The sequence below is a fragment of the Nerophis ophidion genome, linkage group LG21, assembly GCF_033978795.1.
Source record: "Nerophis ophidion isolate RoL-2023_Sa linkage group LG21, RoL_Noph_v1.0, whole genome shotgun sequence".
In the NCBI taxonomy this organism is placed as follows: domain Eukaryota; kingdom Metazoa; phylum Chordata; class Actinopteri; order Syngnathiformes; family Syngnathidae; genus Nerophis; species Nerophis ophidion.
The window spans coordinates 29,608,333-29,630,832 of NC_084631.1; the positions used below are offsets into that span (position 1 = coordinate 29,608,333).

The following is a 22,500-nucleotide window of genomic DNA, read 5'->3' on the forward strand; positions in this document are numbered from 1 at the left end:
CCAGGGTGTACCCTGCCTTCCGCCCGATTGTAGCTGAGATAGGCGCCAGCGCCCCCCGCAACCCCGAAAGGGAATAAGCGGTAGAAAATGGATGGATGGATGGACAAAGACAACATATTTGATGTTCAAACTGATAAACATTTTTTTTTTTTTGCAAATAATCATTAACTTTAGAATTTGATGCCACCAACATGTGACAAAGAAGTTGGGAAAAGTGGCAATAAATACTGATAAAGTTGAGGAATGCTCATCAATCACTTATTTGGAACATCCCACAGGTGTGCAGGCTAATTGGGAACAGTTGGGTGCCATGATTGGGTATAAAAGCATCTTCCATGAAATGCTAAGTAATTCACAAACAAGGATGGGGTGAGGGTCACCACTTTGTAAGCAAATTGTCGAACAGATTCAGAACAACATTTCTCAACGAGTTATTGCAAGGAATTTAGGGATTTTACCATCTCTGGTCCGTAAAATCATCAAAAAGTTAAGAGAATCTGGAGAAATCACTGTACGTAAGCGATGATATTATGGACTTTTGATCCCTCAGGGGGTACTGCATCAAAAACCGACATCAGTGTGTAAAGGATATCACCACATGGGCTCAGGAACACTTCATAAAACTACTGTCAGTAACTAAAGTTGGTCGCTGCATCTGTAAGTGCAAGTTAAAACTCTAGTATGCAAAGCCAAACCCATGTATCAACAATATCCTGAAACGCCGCCGGCTTGGCTGGGCCCGAGTTCACCTAAGATGGACTGTTGCAAAGTGGAAAGGTGTTCTGTGGTCTGACGAGTCCACATTTCAAATTATATTTGGAAACAGAGGACGTGGTGTCGTCCAGAACAAAGAGGAAAATAAGCATTTGGATTGTTATAGTCGCAAAGTTCAACAGCCAGCGTCTGTGATGGTACGGGGGTTTATTAGTGCCCAAGGCATGGGTAACTTACACATCTGTGAAGGCATCATTAATGCTGAATGGTCCATACAGGTTTTGGAGTAACTTATGTTGTCATCCTAGCAACGCTATCATGGACGCCCCTGCTTATTTCAGCAAGACAAGTGTTACAACAGCGTGTCTTTGTAAAAGAAAGAGTGCGGGTACTTTCCTGGCCCGGCTGCAGTCCAGACCTGTCTCCCATTGAAAATGTGTGGCGCGTTATGAAGCGTAAAATACTACAGCGGAGACCCCGGACTGTTGAACGACTGAAGCTCTACATAAAACGAGAATGGGAAAGAATTCCCCTTTCAAAGCTTCAACAATTAGTTTCCTCAGTTCCCAAACGTTTATTGAGTGTTGTTAAAAGAAAAGGTGATGTAACACAGTGGTGAACATGCCCTTTCCCAACTACTTTGGCATGTGTTGCAGCCATGAAATTCCAAGTTATTATTTGCAAAAAAAAAATAAAGTTAATGAGTTTGAACATCAAATATCTTGTCTTTGTAGCGCATTCAATTGAATATGGGTTGAAAAGGATTTGCAAATCATTGTGTTCTGTTTATATTTACATCTAACACAATTTCCCAACTCATATGGAAATGGGGTTTGTAACATAGCCTCTATTTTTACACTAAAATATAATTTTAATGGTATCAATGTGCATTGCGAGCTATTTAGCCATCTTGAAATACTTGGTATATGTTGATCAAAGTCAGCCATCACGGTCAGTGGGCGGGGCTAACTAAAATGTAGTGCAATCATTGCTTCTGTGGTCCAAGTGGAAGTGCTGGGTAACCAATCAGGTGTTAAACTCCGCCCACTGACCTAAACCTGTGAGTGTGACAGGTAAAATTCATGTAATGCTGACCACATGTTCATAAAATAATACATCATTAAATTATGAATTATTTTGTTGATTTGTGACATAATTACATCATGAAATCATAAAAAAAATACAGTCATGTATTTAAAAAAAATGATATATCGAGTTATTATTGAAAAATATACTACTACTTCTACTAGTACTAGTGATATTGCATTGACCTGAATATAATAATATAAATAATATTCAATAATATGACCAGGATATTTTCAACGGTAACACAAACTGCTTGTGCAATACATTTTTGTATGAATATTATTACATTTTGACTCCTTCCTTGCTGTACTCTTCATGTGTGTTAAGTGATTTATTGGTCTATTGTATGTTATGTTTTGTAATGTATGTTATATATTGTATGTTTTGTTATGATATGTTATGTATTGTATGTTATGTAATGTATGTTATGCATAATATGTTTTTTTATGTATTGTTTGTTATATAATTTATTGTATGTTATCATAACTTATAATACATAACATAACATACAATACATAACATACAATATATAACATACCTAACATACAATACAGTGGGGCAAAAAAGTATTTAGTCAGCCACCGATTGTGCAAGTTCTCCCACTTAAAATGATGACAGAGGTCTGTAATTTTCATCATAGGTACACTTCAACTGTGAGAGACAGAATGTAAAAAAATAATACAGGAATTCACATTGTAGGAATTTCAAATAATTTATTTGTGGAAAATAAGTATTTGGTCACTTCAAACAAGGAAGATATCTGGCTCTCACAGACCTGTAACCTCTTCTTTAAGAAGTTCTTCCGTCCTCCACTCGTTACCTGTATTAATGGAACCTGTTTGAACTTGTTATCTGTATAAAAGACACCTGTCCACAGCCTCAAACAGTCAGACTCCAAACTCCACTATGGCCAAGACCAAAGAGCTGTCGAAGGACACCAGGAAAAGAATTATAGACCTGCGCCAGACTGGAAAAAGTGAATCCACAATAGGCAAGCAGCTTAGTGTGAAAAAAATCAACTGTGGGAGAAATTATCAGAAAATAGAAGACATACAAGACCACTGATAATCTCCCTCGATCTGGGGCTCCATGCAATATCTCATCCCGTGGGGTAAAAATGATCATGAAAACGGTGAGCAAACATCCCCAAACCACACAGGGGGGACCCGGTGAATGACCTGCAGGGAGCTGGGACCAAAGTAACAAAGGTTACCATCAGTAACACACTACGCCGACAGGGAATCAAATCCTGCAGTGCCAGACGTGTCCCCCTGCTTAAGCCAGTGCATGTCCAGGCCCGTCTGAAGTTTGCCAGAGCGCACATGGGAGAATGTCATGTGGTCAGATGAAACCAAAATAGAACTTTTTAGTATAAACTCAACTCGTCGTGTTTGGAAGACGAAGAATACGGAGTTGCATCCCAAGAACACCATACCTACTGTGAAGCATGGGGGTGGAAACATCATGCATTGGGGCTGTTTTTCTGCTAAGGGGACAGGACGACTGATCCGTGTTAAAGAAAGAATGAATGGGGTCATGTATCGTGAGATTTTGAGCCAAAACCTCCTTCCATCAGTGAGAGCTTTGAATGGTTGACCAAATAATTATTTTCCACCATAATTTACAAATAAATACTTTAAAATTCCTATAATGTGAATTCCTGGATTTTATGTTATATAATGTATTGTGTATTATGTATTGTATGTAATGTATGGTATGTTATGTTTACATACATGCATTACATAACATACAATACATAACAATGTAATGTATTGTATGTTATCCTGTATGTAATGTAATGTATGTTAATATTTCTGTCCTGTTTGCTCAGCAGTATTCCAGCGTCCCCGTCCAAGGCCAGCAGGACCATGATGCTCAGCACCTCGGTGGAGGTGTCCAGTCCGGGCGGGCTGAGCGGCCTCGGCGTTCTGAGCGCAGCGGCTCGGAACGTGGTGCGCTCGTCCAGCATCTCGGGGGCCATGTACAACCTGGACAAGAGTCCGGGCGCAGGCAGCGGGGGCCCAGAGACCACGTCGCTGGCCGGCAACAAGAAGCGGCGCTCCAGCCTGGGCGCCAAAATGGTGGCTATCGTGGGATTGTCCCAGTGGAGCAAAAGCACACAGCAACTCAACCAACATGGTCAGTCGTTTAATCTCTACTGTCTTCTTACTTTCACTTTCACTTCTATTCACTCTAACACCACATCTCTGTTATCTCCTTTTACTTCATCTTGTTTTATACTTTCTACTTTTTCCCTTTTCCATCCAACTTTCTACTCTTTCTATCTTTTGAATTTAAACCCACCTATCTTCTTAGTTTCACTTTCACTTTTACTCACTCTCTAACAACACATCTCTGTTATCTTCTTTTACTTTATCTTGTTTCACACTTTCTACTTTTTCCTTTTTCCATCCTTCTCCACTCCAACTTTCTACTCTTTCTATCTTTTGAATTTAAACTCATCCATCTTCTTAGTTTCATTTTCACTTTTACTCACTCTATAACATCATATCTCTGTTATCTCCTTTTACTTTGTCTTGTTTCACACTTTCTACTCTTTCTCTTTTCCATCTTTCTTCACAACACCTTTCTGCTATTTCTATCTTTCGCATTTAAACACATCTATTTTATGACTTTCACTTTCACTTCTACTCGCTCTCTAACACCGTATCTCTGTTATCTCCTTTTACTTTATCTTGTTTCACACTTTATACTTTTTCTCTCTTCCATCTTTCTTTACTACAACTTTCTACTCTTTTGGATTTAAACTTATCCATCTTCTTAGTTTCACTTTCACTTTTACTCATGCTCTAAAACCATATGTCTGCTATCTCCTTTTACTTCATCTTGTTTCACACTTCCTATTCTTTCTCTTTTCCATTTTTCTTCACTCCAACTTTCTACTCTTTCTATCTTTCGAATTTAAACTAATCCATCTTCTTAGTTTCACTTTCACTTTTACTCACTCTCGAAAACCATATGTCTGTAATCTCCTTTTACTTCATCTTGTTTCACACTTTCTTCTCTTTCACTTTTCAATCTTTCTTCACATCAACTTTCTACTCTTTCTATCTTTTGAATTTAAACTCATCTATTTTTTTACTTTCACTTTCACTTCTACTCTAACACTGTATCTCTGTTATCTCCTTTTACTTTATCTTGTTTCACACTTTCTACTTTTTCTCTCTTCCATCTTTCTTCACAACAAGTTTCTACTCTTTCCATCTTTCACATTTAAACTCATCTTTTTTTAACTTTCACTTTCACTTCTACTCCCTCCCTTACACAGTATCTCCGTTATCTCCTTTTACTTCATCTTGTTTCACATGTTTTACTCTTTCTCTTGTCCATCTTTCTTTCTTTCTTTCTTTCTTTCTTTCTTTCTTTCTTTCTTTCCTATTTAAAGTAATCTATATTCCTTCTTTCACTTTTACTCTAAAACCTTCTCCTCTATCTCTTTTACATCTTTTTTCACTACAAAATCCTCCTCCTTTTTTCTTTCTCATTTTTAAAACTATTCTGTCTCCATATTTTCACTTTACCTTTTACTCACTCTCTAACTCTATATCTCTGTTATCTCCTTTTACATTTATCTTGTTTCAAATGTGCTACTCTTTCTCTTTTACGTCTTTTTTCACAACTTCTTTCTTTCTTTCTTTCTTTCTTTCTTTCTTTCTTTCTTTCTTTCTTTCTTTCTTTCTTTCTTTCTTTCTTTCTTTCTTTCTTATTTACTTTTACTCACTCTAACACCATATTTTTTTATCTCCTTTACTTCATCTTTTTTCAGACTTTCTCCTTTTTCTCTTTTCCACCTTCCTTCACAACAACATCCTACTCTTTCTTTTTTCTTTCTCATTTAAACTCATCTGTTGTCTTACTTTCACTTTCACTTTTATTCACTCTCTAACACCATATCTCTTTCATCTCCCGTTACTCCATCTTGTTTCACACTTTAACCTCTTTCTCTTTTCTACATTTCTTCACTTCAGCTTTCTATTCTTTGTTTTTGGTTTCTTCCTCACTACTACTTTCTTTGCCTGTTTTCCATCTTTCTTCAATACGACTTTCTCCTCTTTTCCTCTTTTCCTCATTTCTCACTAAACATTTGTACTCTTTTTTTACATTTTTTATTTCTGATTACCACTTTGTTCTCTTTTCAATTCTTTCTCAGTTTTTACTTGCATGACTCCTTTGTCAGAGCAGCTTTAGGCTACACCATTACATGCGCAGTAGCAGTTCGTCCATATGGAGAAGAATGATAATTGTCGGGACCTTACGTTCTCCTTTGTGTCTTACGGGTATAATTATAGATATCATGCTGGTGCAGTAGAACTACTTTGTACCGCTGAAGTCAACACAAGCCCACTCACTCTTGGTGGGAAGGAGGAAAACTAAAGGCTGTCTTATTTCTTGACAACAAGCAGCAAGACCATGGCAGTTTATCTCTAAAAACCTCAAAAAACTATTCTCATTATTTTAAAAAGTGTCGTTTTTTTTATTAAGTTAATACATGCCTTGACAATAATAATAACAACCCCAAACCAAAGCAAATTAAGACAATTTCATGCATCAGGGTGGTTTCTTAAAAGCATTAATACAAAAATGAAAAAGATATAGGGCCACACTGAAATATTGTAAAAGAAAGATGGGAAAAAAAACATAATTTCAGTAGAAAAAGTTGAACTTTTAAAAAAAGTGGCCTATTGGTTGGAGTGTCCGCCCTGAGATCGGTAGGTTGTGAGTTCAAACCCCGGCAGAGTCCTAGCAAAGACTATAAAAATGGGAGCCATTACCTCCCTGCTCAGCATCAAGGGTTGGAATTGGGGATTAAATCACCAAAAATGATTCCTGGGCGTGGCCACCGCTGCTGCTCACTGCTCCCCTCACCTCTCACGGAGTGATCAAGGGATGTGGGTCAAATGCAGGGAATAATTTCGCCACACTTAGTGTGTGTGTGACAATCATTGGTACTTTAACTTTAAGTGATGATGATTAGATTTTTTTAAATGACAAAAAAAAAAAAAAAAACACATTCTGACTAAAATGTATCGAAATCTTCACACAAATGTACAATAAACAGTCTTTTATTGTTGTGAAATTTAAAATGGTAGCTTTTGAAAATTTGCAAAATTTTCACAAAATGTAAATGTTAGAATTCTATCTGTATATTTACATTGTTCTCTTCCAGGAATTAGTCTGCAAACTAACCAACAAACGGGCACAAATGCGGCGGCGTTTCTGGATGTTGTTGATAAATGGCTTTCGCTTTGCATAGTAGAGCTTTAACTTGCACTTACAGATGTAGCGACCAACTGTATTTAGTGACAGTGGTTTTCTGAAGTGTTCCTGAGCCCATGTGGTGATATCCTTTAGATATTGATGTCAGTTTTTGATACAGTGCCGTCTGAGGGATCGAAGGTCACGGTCATTCAATGTTGGTTTCCGGCCATGCCGCTTACGTGGAGTGATTTTTCCAGATTCTCTGAACCTTTTGATGATATTATGGACCGTAGATGTTGAAATCCTTAAATTTCTTGCAATTGCACTTTGAGATACGTTGTTCTTAAACTGTTTGACTATTTGCTCACGCAGTTGTGGACAAAGAGGTGTACCTCGCCCCATCCTTTCTTGTGAAAGACTGAGCATTTTTTGGGAAGCTGTTTTTATACCCAATCATGGCACCCACCTGTACCCAATTAGCCTGCACACCTGTGGGATGTTCCAAATAAGTGTTTGATGAGCATTCCTCAACTTTATCAGTATTTATCGCCACCTTTCCCAACTTCTTTGTCACGTCTTGCTGGCATCAAATTCTAAAGTTAATGATTATTTGCTAAAAACAAAACAAAACGTTTATCAGTTTGAACATCAAATATGTTGTCTTTGTAGCATATTCAACTGAATATGGGTTGGAAATGATTTGCAAATCATTGTATTCCGTTTATATTTACATCTAATACAATTTCCCAACTCATATGGAAACAGGGTTTGTATATGTGTTGGCCCTGCGATGAGGTGGTGACTTGTCCAAGGTGTACCCCGCCTTCCGCCCAAATGCAGCTGAGATAGGCTCCAGCACCCCCCGCGACCCCAAAAGGGACAAGAGGTAGAAAATGAATGCATGTGTGGACCCAGGAAGTAACCTGGTACATTGCCGGTACAAAGTCTTAATCAGTGGTTTTTAACCTGGGTTCGATCGAACCCTCGAGGTTCGGGGAATCGGCCTCAGGGGTTCGCCGCGGATGTCAAGACACACCCAACTCATCGTGTAAATAAAAACTTCTCCCCATCGGCGTCTTATGGATACCCCCAAACAATGTTCCCTCTAATTTTCCATCCGATTTGCAGGTTTGTAATTTGATGTGAGTTCATGTGTTGGTTTTGTTCTTTGAACAAGGTGATGTTCATGCACGATTAATTTTGTGCACCAGTAAAAAAAACATCATATTACTTTGTCTAGAATTAAAAAATTGTATTTATTATTTTTTTCACTAAAGCGTACGGTGAATGCGCGTATGAAATTGGTGGGGTTCGGTACCTCCAATACGGTTAAGAAGCACTGATCTAAATCTATAAGACGTACACAAATCCTCCATCTTATCGTTTTTTTTAAAGGGGAACATTATCACAATTTCAGAAGGGTTAAAACTAATAAAAATCAGTTCCCAGTGGCTTATTTTATTTTTCGAAGTTTTTTTCAAAATTTTACCCATCATGGAATATCCCGAAAAAAGGCTTTAAAGTGCCTGATTTTCGCCATCTTTAAATCCATCGTCCATTTTACTGTGACAACACTTAGTGATGCCAACATGGCGGATAGCACAGCAAGATAGAGCGACATTAGCTCGGATTCAGACTCGGATTTCAGCGGCTTAAGCGATTCAACAGTTTACGCATGTATTGAAACGGATGGTTGGAGTATGGAGGCAGATAGCGAAAACGAAATTGAAAAAAGAAACTTAAGCTATGGGGCGAATAGCTATTGACGCTATTTGGCGATTGTCTGCCTTAGCACCAAATGTGCAGACCAAACGATCGGGACTTTCGCATCTTGTGACACTGTAGCAACTTAAATCCGTCGATTGGTAAGTGTTTGTTTGGCATTAAATGTGTGTGGAGAGAAAGGCTGGATGCAAATATAGCTACAAATGTACATACAGCTAGCCTAAATAGCATGTTAGCATCGATTAACTGGCAGTCATGCCGTGACCAAATATGTCTGATTAGCACATAAGTCAATAACATCAACAAAACTTACCTTTGTGATTTCGTTGACTTTATCGTTGGAAATGCATCTGCAGGATAGCCATACATCTCTGTGCCATGTCTGCCTTAGCATCGCCGGTAAAATGTGCAGACCAAGCGATCGGGACTTTCGCATCTTGTGACACTGGAGCAACTTAAACCCGTCGATTGGTGTTTGTTTGGCATTAAATGTGGGTGGAGAGAAAGGCTGGATGCAAATATAGCTACAAATGTACATACAGCTAGCCTAAATAGCATGTTAGCATTGATTAGCTGGCAGTCATGCCGTGACCAAATATGTCTGATTAGCACATAAGTCAATAACATCAACAAAACACACCTTTGTGATTTCGTTGACTTTATCGTTGGAAATGCATCTGCAGGATATCCATACATTTCTGTGCCATGTCTGCCTTAGCATCGCCGGTAAAATGTGCAGACCAAACGATCGGGACTTTCGCATCTTGTGACACTGGAGCAACTTAAACCTGTCGATTGGTAAGTGTTTGTTTGGCATTAAATGTGGGTGGAGAGAAAGGCTGGATGCAAATATAGCTACAAATGTGCATACAGCTAGCCTACAGAGATGATTAGACTCGATGGTTGTAATGTGTTTGAGAAAATGGCGGATTGACTACCCAATAGAAAGAGGTTTAATTTGCCAAAATTCACCCATTAAGAGTTCGGAAATCGGCTAAAAAAATATATGGTCTTTTTTCTGCAACATCAAGGTATATATTGACGCTTACATAGGTCTGGTGATAATGTTCCCCTTTAAAAGTCCCTTTTCCTGCATGACAAGGAGGCGTGTCGCATGTCCAACACACGTTTTGTGTGCCAACGCTAACAGTGACACCGTATGTCTCACAGGCCGCGTAAACAAGAACACACGCTGTCACTCGCATGTGCACTTGCCAATTGTTCCATTGCCCTGGAACCCGTGCTGGGTCCGTCTAATGATGGCCCATGCACCTTTGGACACTCTGGAGACCTAGCGGGTGCTGTGGATGCACGCCCCACAGGAGCTCAGCTGGTTTTTTCTGTGGATGAGGGCAAAGTAAGGATAAGGAGGCTTGGAGTGGCTGAGAAAGTGAAGAAAAGGAAGACGGTTGGCGGGCGGGGGGGTGGGGGGGTGTCTAAATTTAGATGTTCTCAACTGCCAGGAGAACATATCTCGCCTGGAACTAAATCACAGGAGAGTGCACCCTCTTTTACGTCCTTATATCACAGCTCCCCTTTTGTTGCAGTCGTGCTTTTCCACAACAAATCACACTGATGGATCAAATCTTTGCTGGACCACGTTAAGCATCTTTAAATAAATTAGTCAGTTCAGTGGATTTAGTAAAAATTTACACTGTACAGTAGGCCTGGGCAATTGTTTTCACTCTAAGGGCCAAATTTTGAGAAAATAATTTGTCTGGGTGTCGGTGTATATCTGATTTTTAGGAACACTAATACCAAACTTCGCAATAATGTCTGATTGAATGCTAAAAACCTTATAACAGACCGACTTAAAAAACAAAAAGTTTTTTTTACTGAATAAGACTGTCACGCTGCGATGAGGTGGCGACTTGTCCAGGGTGTACACCACCTTCCACCCAATTGTAGATAAGATAGGCACCAGCGACCCCCGCGACCCCAAAAGGAATAAGCGGTAGAAAATGGATGGAAGACTGTCATGTTTTGTGATCATGTTCTTTTTAGTTATGTTCTGTTTTGTTTTTGACTCCATTAGTTCCTGTTTTTGCGCACCCTGGTTTGTTTTGTTTCCATGCCTACCAATCAGCTCACCTGTCCTCAGGACATACGCACCTGATTCATTTGGACTCATGCACCTGTTTTCAAGCACCACAGCACTATTTAAGCCTGTAGTTGCCAGGCACACTGTAAAAAAATAATCCTATTTTTATGGTTCATTTACTCTAAATTTCTGCTGTAATTTTTCTTTTTTTTTCAAATAGGTTATAAAACTGTAGAATTGAAGACATTATCTGTAAATAAACAAACCACCTGTTATTTTAAGTAATATGCCAGTAATGACAAACTATCAATCAATGTCAATCAATGTTTACTTATATAGCCCTAAATCACTAGTGTCTCAAAGGGCTGCACAAACCACCACAACATCCTCGGTAGGCCCACATAAGGGCAAGGAAAACTCACACCCAGTGGGACATCGGTGACAATAATGACCCAGTGGGACGTCGGTGACAATGATGACTATGAGAACCTTGGAGAGGAGGAAAGCAATGGATGTCGAGCGGGTCTAACATGATACTGTGAAAGTTCAATCCACAATGGATCCAACACAGTCGCGAGAGTCCAGTCCAAAGTGGATCCAACACAGCAGCGAGAGTCCCGTTCACAGCGGAGCCAGCAGGAAACCATCCCAAGCGGAGGCGGATCAGCAGCGCAGAGATGTCCCCAGCCGATACACAGGCAAGCAGTACATGGCCACCGGATCGGACCGGACCCCCTACACAAGGGAGAGTGGGACATAGAAGAAAAAGAAAAGAAACGGCAGATAACTGGTCTAAAAAGGGAGTCTATTTAAAGGCTAGAGTATACAAATGAGTTTTAAGGTGAGACTTAAATGCTTCTACTGAGGTGGCATCTCGAACTGTTACCGGGAGGGCATTCCAGAGTACTGGAGCCCGAACGGAAAACGCTCTATAGCCCGCAGACTTTTTGTGGGCTTTGGGAATCACTAATAAGCCGGAGTCCTTAGAACGCAGATTTCTTGCCGGGACATATGGTACAATACAATCGGCAAGATAGGATGGAGCTAGACCGTGTAGTATTTTATACGTAAGTAGTAAAACCTTAAAGTCACATCTTAAGTGCACAGGAAGCCAGTGCAGGTGAGCCAGTACAGGCGTAATGTGATCAAACTTTCTTGTTCTTGTCCAAAGTCTAGCAGCCGCATTTTGTACCAACTGTAATCTTTTAATGCTAGACATGGGGAGACCCGAAAATAATACGTTACAGTAGTCGAGGCGAGACGTAACAAACGCATGGATAATGACCTCAGCGTCTTTAGTGGACAGAATGGAGCGAATTTTAGCGATATTACGGAGATGAAAGAAGGCCGTTTTAGTAACGCTTTTAATGTGTGACTCAAAGGAGAGAGTTGGGTCGAAGATAATACCCAGATTCTTTACCGTGTCGCCTTGTTTAATTGTTTGGTTGTCAAATGTTAGAGTTGTATTATTAAATAGAGTTCGATGTCTAGCAGGACCGATAATCAGCATTTCCGTTTTTTTGGCGTTGAGTTGCAAAAAGTTAGCGGACATCCATTGTTTAATTTCATTAAGACACTCCTCCAGCTGACTTCAATCCGGCGTGTTGGTCAGCTTTAGGGGCATGTAGAGTTGGGTGTCATCAGCATAACAGTGAAAGCTAATACCGTATTTGCGTATGATGTCACCTAGCGGCAGCATGTAGATGCTGAAGAGTGCAGGGCCAAGGACCGAACCCTGGGGAACTCCACACGTTACCTTAAAGCAGTCCGAGGTCACATTGTTATGGGAGACACACTGCATCCTATCAGTAAGATACGAGTTAAACCAAGACAGGGCTAAGTCTGACATACCAATTCGTGTTTTGATACGTTCTAATAAAATATTATGATCGACGGTATCAAAAGCAGCGCTAAGATCGAGGAGCAGCAACATAGATGACGCATCAGAATCCATCGTTAGCAATAGATCATTAGTCATTTTTGCGAGGGCTGTCTCCGTGGAGTGATTTGCCCTGAAACCGGATTGAAAGGTTTCACATAGATTGTTAGACGCTAAGTGTTCATTTAACTGCTCCGCAACAATTTTTTCAAGGATTTTTGAAATAAAGGGAAGGTGAGACACCGGTCGGTAGTTTACCATGAGGTCAGGATCGAGGTTAGGTCTTTTAAGAAGAGGACGAATAACCGCTTTTTTGAATGCTAGGGGAACAGTGCCCAAGGAAAGTGATAAGTTTATAATATTTAGCACTGATGGACCTAATAATACAAAGAGCTCCTTGATCAGTTTCCCAGGAAGAGGGTCAAGTAAACATGTTGTCTGTTTTATTCCATTTACACGTTGTAACAATTCCTCTAATGTTATTTCCTCAAAACGAGAGAAACTATTTTGGAGGACAGTATCCGCCGTATATACAATCGTATCAGTGTTAATAGAACCCCGTTGTAGCTGGGACGCATTGTCTTTAATCTCCTTTCTTATGACTTCAATTTTCTTACTAAAGAATTGCATAAAGTCATCAGCTGAGTGGGTTGAGCTACTGGAAAAAATTTAGGATCGTTTTTATTACGGTGGATGAGATTTGAGTAATATTTAGCTTTAGCTAAGGTAAGCATGCGTTTATAAGTTATTAAACCATCACTCCATCCTTGATGGTGCACCTCAAGTTTAGTCGTGCGCCATTTGCGTTCCAGCTTTCTACATAATAATTTCTGAGCTCTAGTTTCTTCTGTAAACCACGGGGTGCGCTTTTTTGGAGCATTTTTTAACTTCAGCGGTGCTATATTATCAATGGTTTCGCGCAGGGTGTCGTTAAAGTTGTTAGTGAGGTAGAGCCCACATATTTTGGGAATGGTGCCATTACCGAGGGCAGTAGGTCAGCAAGAGTTGTCGTTGTGGCTGTATTAATGTTGCGGCTGCTATAGCAGTTATTATTATTATTAGTTTGACGAACATGCGTCTGAACCTCGAATTTTATAAGGTAATGATCAGACAATACTTTAGTATACGGGAGTATCGTAACTTTGGAAATGGTGATACCCCTGACAAGCACTAGGTCTATCGTATTACCGTTGCGATGCGTGGGTTCATTTATTATTTGTGTGAGACCACAGCTATCAATTACAGTCTGGAGCGCTATGCACGGTGGGTCCGATGGGGTATTCATATGGATATTAAAGTCCCCCATTATGATTATATTATCGGCGTGTGTCACTAGATCAGCAACGAACTCTGAGAATTCATTGATAAAGTCCGAATAGGGCCCTGGGGGGCGGTAGATAACAGCCAGGTGTAGAGGCAGCGGTGTGACAGACCTCATAGTAAGCACCTCAAACGATTTATATTTATTATTTATGTTAGGACTAAGGTTAAAGTTTTCGTTGTATATTAGTGCGACCCCCCCACCCCTTTTAAGCGGACGGGCAATATGCGCATGTGTAAAGTTAGGAGGACATGCCTCATTTAGCGCAAAAAAGTCGTTTGGTTTAAGCCAGGTTTCGCTGAGACCGATGACGTTAAGATTGTTGTCTCTGATAATATCATTAACTAATACCGTTTTGGGAGACAATGATCTTATGTTTAAAAAACCTATATTATAGGTAGTGGGCTGTTTTTGGGAGTTTTTGATCAAATTATCCGTAGTAGCAATATTAATAATGCTGTGTTTATTATGCCAAGTGTATTTAGTATAATTACGACCATATCTAGGAATTCATACGACAGGAATTTTCCGATTGTTTGATTGTTGCTTTGATAAACTGCACGCATCATGGTTAGCCACCTCAGTAACGGGAATTTTCCGATTGTTTGTTTGTTGCTTTGATAAACTGCACGCATCATAGTTAGCCACCTCGGTAAAACACATGTCCAACTCTGAAACACTCAAAGCAGAAAAAACGTGTTCTAATTTAACTGACTCCTTACCCAGACCAGTAGTCTCGCATTTTCCATTTAAATCCGTCTTCAGGATGGAGGGAAGTGGTGTTCTGTGGGGATTAGCCTTCTGCTTTGTTTTTAGCCCCGCTCGACATCCGCGTTTCCGATCACACCGCTGGTGTCTGCTCCGTAGACGGCCCCCGCTGTTACTAGACTCCCCTGCTTCACAGGCCGCTGGATGTAGCCGCCGACGTATTCCCATGCTAGTTAGCACGTTTAGCACGTACGCGTCTATCAGTCCAAAACGGCCCACATCCAGAAGTGTCTGGCGGTCGTACGTGATCACGGAGTGACCACGATGTGAGCCAGCCATAAAGTTTGTAGAATTGTCCGGTATTTCTGCCAAATGTTCCATCTTTAGCAAGAGCCCCTCCAGGTCGCAGCCCGTCCGGGCGCCGCCATCTTGGGAAAAAAAAAAAAACTATGTATATTTATTTTATTTTTTTTACAGAAAAATACCAAATTAATTATACATATCATTTTCTGTTTTCTCAAATTACTTTGAAATTCATCTAAAATTACAGTAATTACATTTCATTTAATATGTAGCTTGTTATATAAAAATATATGTCCATACTAACAATCTGACAGTTTTGTATGTAATTTTAAGGTAAATCTTGTTTTTTTAATATTTATGTGTATTTTTATATTCAAATTGAAAAATATATGTAGCCTGTTATATAAAGGTATATACTCATACTAACAATTTAACATTTTTCTCTGTAATATGACACACTTTGGTGACTGCAAGATATACTTGATCACAGCCAACAGTCATACAGGTCACACTGACGGTGGCCGTACAAACAAAATTAACACTGTTACAAATATGCGCCACACTATGAACCCACACCAAACGAGAATGACAAACACATTTCGGGAGAACATCCGCGCACTATAACACAACATAAACACAAAAGAACAAATACCCACAATCCCATGCAGCGCTACTCTTCCGGGCTACACCCCCGCAACTACCAAACCCCGCCCACCTCAACCAACGCGCGGAAGGGGGGTGGGGATGTGGGGATGTGGGGTTGTGGAGTAAGTATATAAAGTGCTGTAAATGTAACGATTGGGGCCACTTTTACTTTAGGAAGCAACAAATTCAACACTTGTGTGTATACATGTTAAAGGCCTACTGAAATTAGATTTTCTTATTTAAACGGGGATAGCAGGTCCATTCTGTGTCATACTTGATCATTTCGCGATATTGCCATATTTTTGCTGAAAGGATTTAGTAGAGAACATCGACGATAAAGTTTGCAACTTTTGGTGCTCATAAAAAAGCCTCTCCTTCACCGGAAGTCGCAGACGATGACGTCACAAGGGTGAGGGCTCCTCACGTCCTCACATTGTTTTTAATGGGAGCCTCCAGCAGCAAGAGCTATTCGGACAGAGAAAACGACAATTCCCCCATTAATTTGAGCGAGGATGAAAGATTTGTGGATGATGATATTGATAGCGAATGACTAGAAAATAAATAAATCATAAAATAAAACAAAAAGCGACGGCTCCGGGCGGCGGCAGTGTCAGCGTTTTAAATGTAATTAGACACATTTACTAGGATAATTCTGGAAGATCCCTTATCTGCTTATTGTTTTAATAGTGTTTTAGTGAGATTGTAAAGACATCCCTCGAGGTCGGATGGCTGCGGTGAACACGGAGTGTCTCAGAGAGAAGCCGAGGAGCCAAGCTCGCAGGTGCCTTTTAAACAGCTACTGCAGGAGGACGAATAATCCAATTATGTCTCCGGTAAGATATATATCACAATTTTCCCATCCAAAAACATGCAGGCTGACGTAGAGAAACATGTTCGCTTGACCGCTCTGTGTTAAAAACAAAGAAACACCGGCTGTGTCTCGGTGCTAAAGACAGCTGCAATACACTGCTTTCCACCAAAAGCATTCTTCTTTATAGTCTCCTTTATTAATTGAACAAATTGCAAAAGATTCAGCAACACAGATGTCCAAATTATTGTGTAATTTGTACTGTGCGATGAAAAGAGACCACTTTTAGTCGTAACTGGTACTGAGCTAATATTTCCTGACAGTCCGTGACGTCACGCGTATGCGTCATCATTCCGTGACGTTTTCAACAGGATACCTCGCGGGAAATTTAAAATTGCAATTTAGTAAACTAAACCGGCCGTATTGGCATGTATTGCAATGTTAAGATTTCATCATTGATATACAAACTATCAGACTGTGTTGCGTGGTCGGTAGTAGTGGATTTCAGTAGGCCTTTAAAGGCTGAATACAGTGAACTTGAGCATATACTGTATTATATGCACATCAAGTGCTGTAACAAAGCCTGTTTTGGGAGACTTTAAGAGAACTAAAGTAAAATGAAACACATTTTTTTTGTGAACCCGAATAAAAGATGAAGAGAAAAAAATAGAAAAAAAAAGTGCAAAACATTCCTCTTTCCTTCAACCACATCATGTCCTCTTTGGTGTTAGACCAGGGCTAAACAGTCAACAGCTTTTCTGTCTTCCTCACTGGGCTGATACTTCTTCCCTGCATCCTGGTGGTGCGGTTAGCAGCGTAACTAGGCAACAATCATGACAGACAGCGCAGAGGGGCGGGGCTGCGTGCAGGCAGACGGAGTCGGCGAAGATTTGAAACAGAGGAGACCGAACCAGATGCACAGTGGGGCAAAAAAGTATTTAGTCAGCCACCGATTGTGCAAGCTCTCCCACTTAAAATGATGACAGAGGTCTGTCAATTTCATCATAGGTACACTTTAACTGTGAGAGACAGAATGTAAAAAAAAAAAAATCCAGTAATTCACATTGTAGGAATTTTAAAGAATTTATTTGTAAATTATGGTGGAAAATAAGTATTTGGTCAACCATTCAAAGCTCTCACTGATGGATGGAGGTTTTGGCTCAAAATCTCACGATACATGGCACCTTTTATTCATTACTTAACACGGATCAATCGTCCTGTCCCCTTAGCAGAAAAACAGCCCCAAAGCATGATGTTTCCACCCCCATGCTTCACAGTAGGTGTGGTGTTCTTGGGATGCAACTCAGTATTCTTCTTCTTCCAAACACGACGAGTTGAGTTTATACTAAAAAGTTCTATTTTGTTTTCATCTGACCACATAACATTCTCCCAATCCTCTGCTGTATCATCCATGTATCCATTTTGGTATAAACTCAACTCGTTGTGTTTGGAGGAAGAAGAATACTGAGTTGCATCCCAAGAACACCACACCTACTGTGAAGCATGGGGTGGAAACATCATGCTTTGGGGCTGTTTTTCTGCTAAGGGGTCAGGACGATTGATCCGTGTTAAGGAAAGAATGAAAGGGGCCATGTATCGTGAGATTTTGAGGCAAAACCTCCTTCCATCAGTGAGACCTTTGAATGGTTGACCAAACCTCCTTCCACCATAATTTACCAATAAATTCTTTAAAATTCCTACGATGTGAATTCTTGGATTTTTTCACATTCTGTCTCTCACAGTTGAAGTGTACCTATGATGAAAATTACAGACCTCTGTCATCATTTTAAGTGGGAGAACTTGCACAATCGGTGGCTGACTAAATACTTTATTGCCCCACTGATATATATGTGTGTGTGAAAATATATATGTATATATATATATATATATATATATATATATATATATATATATATATATATATATATATATATATATATATATATATATATATATAAATGTGTGTGTGATACACACACACACACACACACCCCTGATATAGACAGATATATGTTTTTTCAATGCTAAAAGTCTATTTCAATTATGTTACTTTTTCTGCAATGTCTTGCTGCTCATTAATTCGACTCATGTTGTTAGGCTGCCATGTTTTGAGTGACAGGCGCATTGATTGTCCGAAGAGCCGGCCTGGGGGGCGTGTGTGTGTGTGTGTGTGTGTGTGTGTGTGTGTGTGTGCTTGTGTGTGTGCTTCTACGCTTGGTTGGTCAGTCAATAGCCAATAAACCGCAGGGTTAATTGACCCCCGACATCACATCAACTAAAAAAAGCAGCCGGAGAGTGCAGACCTCTGTCAAAACTGGTTCCCTATCCCATCTTTGCCATTTATCAAATGTTTCATCAATATTCGCTAGGGATGTAACAGTACACAAAAATTTCGGTTCGGCACGTACCTCGGTTTAGAGGTCACGGTTCGGTTCATTTTCGGTACAGTAAGAAAACAACAAAATATACATTTTTTGGTTATTTATTTACCAAATTTGTAAACAATAGCTTTATCCTTTTAACGTTGGGAACATTATAATAATTCTGTCCACGTTAATCCACATTAAACTCCCTTAAGTTGTTGCTTTGATTAAATAAAATAACAAAACCTTTCTTTTACATGTAAAAAGTGCAACATTAAACAGTTTCTAGTCAACTCATCATGCTTAATTTATTACAGCATTTGGGAAGCCTGTAGTTGACTTTTATTATGTAAATGTTATATTTTTGTCAACATGTGATAGCAGGGACCCTGCCATTCAAAACTAGGCTGCTACATTACTAATGATAAATATAACTATAGCTGAAAAAATAGTACAATAGCAATAAGAGAGATTATTCATCCCTGAATTCTATGGAGTTCATGTTAGTTCATGTGAAATAACACAGACAGGGCTTTGCTGCTCCTAACACACACGCGCACACACACACACACACACACACACACACACACACACATACACAGCAAACATTACGCTAAAAGCTAAATAGCCTTCACCTCAAGCCAGAACTGCGAGCGACCTGAGCTGCAGTTTAAGTTTCTAAAAGGTCAACGGGCTCATAGTGATGCTAGCAGTAGTTGTGACTGAGAGGGGAGAGTACGCTGTCCGCTGCAAAACACATATCTGCTCGACACTGAAGCATTGACCACATTAGCTCTGAATACGCACTGGTGATTGGCTTTGTATGTAACCAATCAGATGGTTGTGTAGGCGGGACAATGCTGGGTGCTCAGACAGAGGCAGAAAGCAGAGCAGCTTGTTAAGACTTAAGCTTACAAACTCGTTCGATACACCTTCGAACCGGACCAAAACCCCCGTACCGAAACGGTTTAATACAAATACGCGTACCGTTACACCCCTAATATCCGGCCATATCTTTTTGGAGTTATGTTGCTAATCAAAAACCAGACAGACAGAAACTCCTATGTAATAACATTGATTAGGAAATTGTATGACAGAATGTATATTACACGACTTAACTGTAAAAATGTGTTTTATGGTATGAAATTATGCAACTAAATGCACTATTATGAGCCAGTTTAACAAACATTGAAGTTAAATTAAGAGAGGAGTGTCAATACGGGGTGTGGGGTCGCAGCTTGCTGCGGGGTTTGTTCTCTCGGGATGCAAACGGACTACTCTGGACCAGGCATGAAGGTAGGTACATACTTATTAAACTATACTCAAAGATAAAAAAAACAACTAATACTTAGACAGAACGAAGGACAAGAAACAAAAACTCGCTAACTGTGGCATGAATAAACAAAACTTACTCGGCATTGCTTGAAGTGATCAATCTTATGAAAAACAAGCGTGAATCTGTGGCATGGAATGAGCATGAAACAATCAGTACAGAGCATGGAAAGACCAATTCCGCCAGGACGACTAACTGACAAAACAGGCTTAAACAACAGTCTCTGCTTTGAGCAGGTGTGTGATCCGCACACATGGAGCAGGTGAAACTAATGAGTCGTAATGGTAACTTAAAGGTCGCGGAAACAGGAAGTAAAAGAGTCCAAAACTAACAGAAAATAACAAACAGCGCAATCTAGACTACAATATGTCATGAAAAGTTGAAATACAAAAGAAAGCAGACAAATGGAGGGGAAGAAAGAGAAATAAACTGTATTAACCTTGCAGATTGTTATAGTAACTATAGGTTAAGATTCTTCGTTTCTTCTAAGGCAACAACTTTTATTATAGACTTAAACTTATACAAATTGTATTGCGCCACAAGGGAAATTGTTCCACATGGTAGCTCATTTACAAAGGATTTAAAGGGTAAGGATGGAAAGGATAATGCAGGTATAAAGTAGACCTATAATGTACATGTAGAGGTTGCCCTCTAGTAGGTTATTCGGACCACTACACACTGCCAGGAGAGCCTGGAATTCAAGGTGTAACACTGTTTTATATCCACAAATATCAAAAGGCTTCTGCTTTCCAGCACAATGTGTTTTCTTCCTGCGTCCGCTCATCAGCACCTCCATTTCCAACAACGTGTTTCATCCCGCGAAAGGTGATGAGATAACAAGGTCCACCTGGGCCATCTACTCACCGGCCGTTGTCTGCGAGGCCGGTCCTGGCACACCCCATTCCACGGCAGGCCCGCAGGCCACGCCCCCCTCCACAGTACCATAGTAGCAATATAACATATATGTAACATTTAAATATTATATATACAGTATAAAATATATACTGATATAGTATTATATTATATTTTCTTATTATTATTAATATCCATGCATCCACCCATCCATCCTCTATCGCTTGTCCCTCCCAGGGTCCGGGGGGCTGACTGGAGTCTATCCCAGCTGCACTCGGGCGGACAAGTCGCCACCTTTAGACCCAATTCGCTTTATGTAAATGTTTATCAATCATGAACAAAATGAACACACACACTCCTTCACAGACACACACTCGGGTGTCGCGATACAAACGACAGAAACAATATCAATTTGGCCAACGGCAGATGGTTAGATCCTGATAATGCATGTTGATGACACATTCGAGCTGTTTCCAATAGATTTGGCAGAGACAAGCGAACAAGCTCGTCCCCGACGTAATACAGCGTCCTCGCTAGCGGCTAACGTCCCTCCACAGTTTACAGCTTTTAAACGAGCGATCCTCACCTTCAAACTGGGTTTCTTACAAGTATGCCTGCAGAACCAGGAACAGCTATACATGCTTCACTACACACACGAGGTAGAGGATACCAAAAGCTATGCTAATCGCTAAGCTAGAAGCTCTTGAACGTCAACAAAGGTGGGTGAATCGATACAAATATCGACTGTAACAATACCAAGTATAATAGCGGCATATGGTCGGTACTATTAAAGTTAAAAGTTAAAGTACCAATGATTGTTACACACACACTAGGTGTGGCGAAATTATCCTCTGCATTTGACCCATCACCCTTGTTCACTCCCTGGGAGGTGAGGGGAGTAGTGAGCAGCAGCGGTGCTGCGCCTGGGAATAATTTTTGGTGGTTTAACACCCAATTCCAACCCTTAAAGCTGGGTGCCAAGCAGGGAGGTAATGGGTCCCAGTTTTATAGTCTTTGGTATGCCTCGGGTAAGAAGCTCTGCCATCCGGGGGGAGCTCAAAGTAAAGCCGCTGCTCCTCTACATCGAGAAAAGCCAGATGAGGTGGTCCGGGCATCTGGTCAGGATGCCTCCCGAATGCCTCCCGAGGGAGGTCTTTAGGGCCCGTCCAACCGGTAGGAGACCCAGGACACGTTGGGAAGACTATGTCTCCCGGCTGGCCTGGCGACGCCTGGGGATGCCCCGGGAAGAGCTAGACGAAGTGGCTGGGGAGAGGAGAGTCTGGGCTTTCCTGCTTAGGCTGCTGCACCCGCGACCCAAGCTCGGATAAGCGGAAGAAGATGGATGGATGGGTATGACTCGACTGGGGTTTGAATTCAAAACCTACCGATCTTAGGGCGGACACTCTAACCGCTAGGCCACTGAGTAGGTACTATACCGGGGGTCGGCAACCCACGGCTCTATTGGCTCTCTGGAGCTTTTTCAAAAATGAAAAAAAATGAGG

At 40.5% G+C, this 22,500-nt stretch overlaps 1 protein-coding gene across 3 annotated transcripts in view; it reads left to right on the forward strand.

Moving 5' to 3' along the window:
• rims3 (regulating synaptic membrane exocytosis 3) overlaps positions 1 to 22,500 on the forward strand; it is a 96,087-nt gene that overhangs the window by 18,027 nt on the left and 55,560 nt on the right. For 2 of the 3 annotated variants that reach the window (XM_061881472.1, XM_061881470.1), the window contains exon 2: positions 3,635 to 3,939. In XM_061881472.1, the coding sequence (XP_061737456.1) occupies positions 3,669 to 3,939 (271 nt within the window). In that variant the 5' untranslated portion in view covers positions 3,635 to 3,668. Of the gene's footprint in view, positions 1 to 3,631; positions 3,940 to 22,500 lie in introns of all 3 variants that reach the window. The other variant, XM_061881471.1, reaches the window with a different exon arrangement.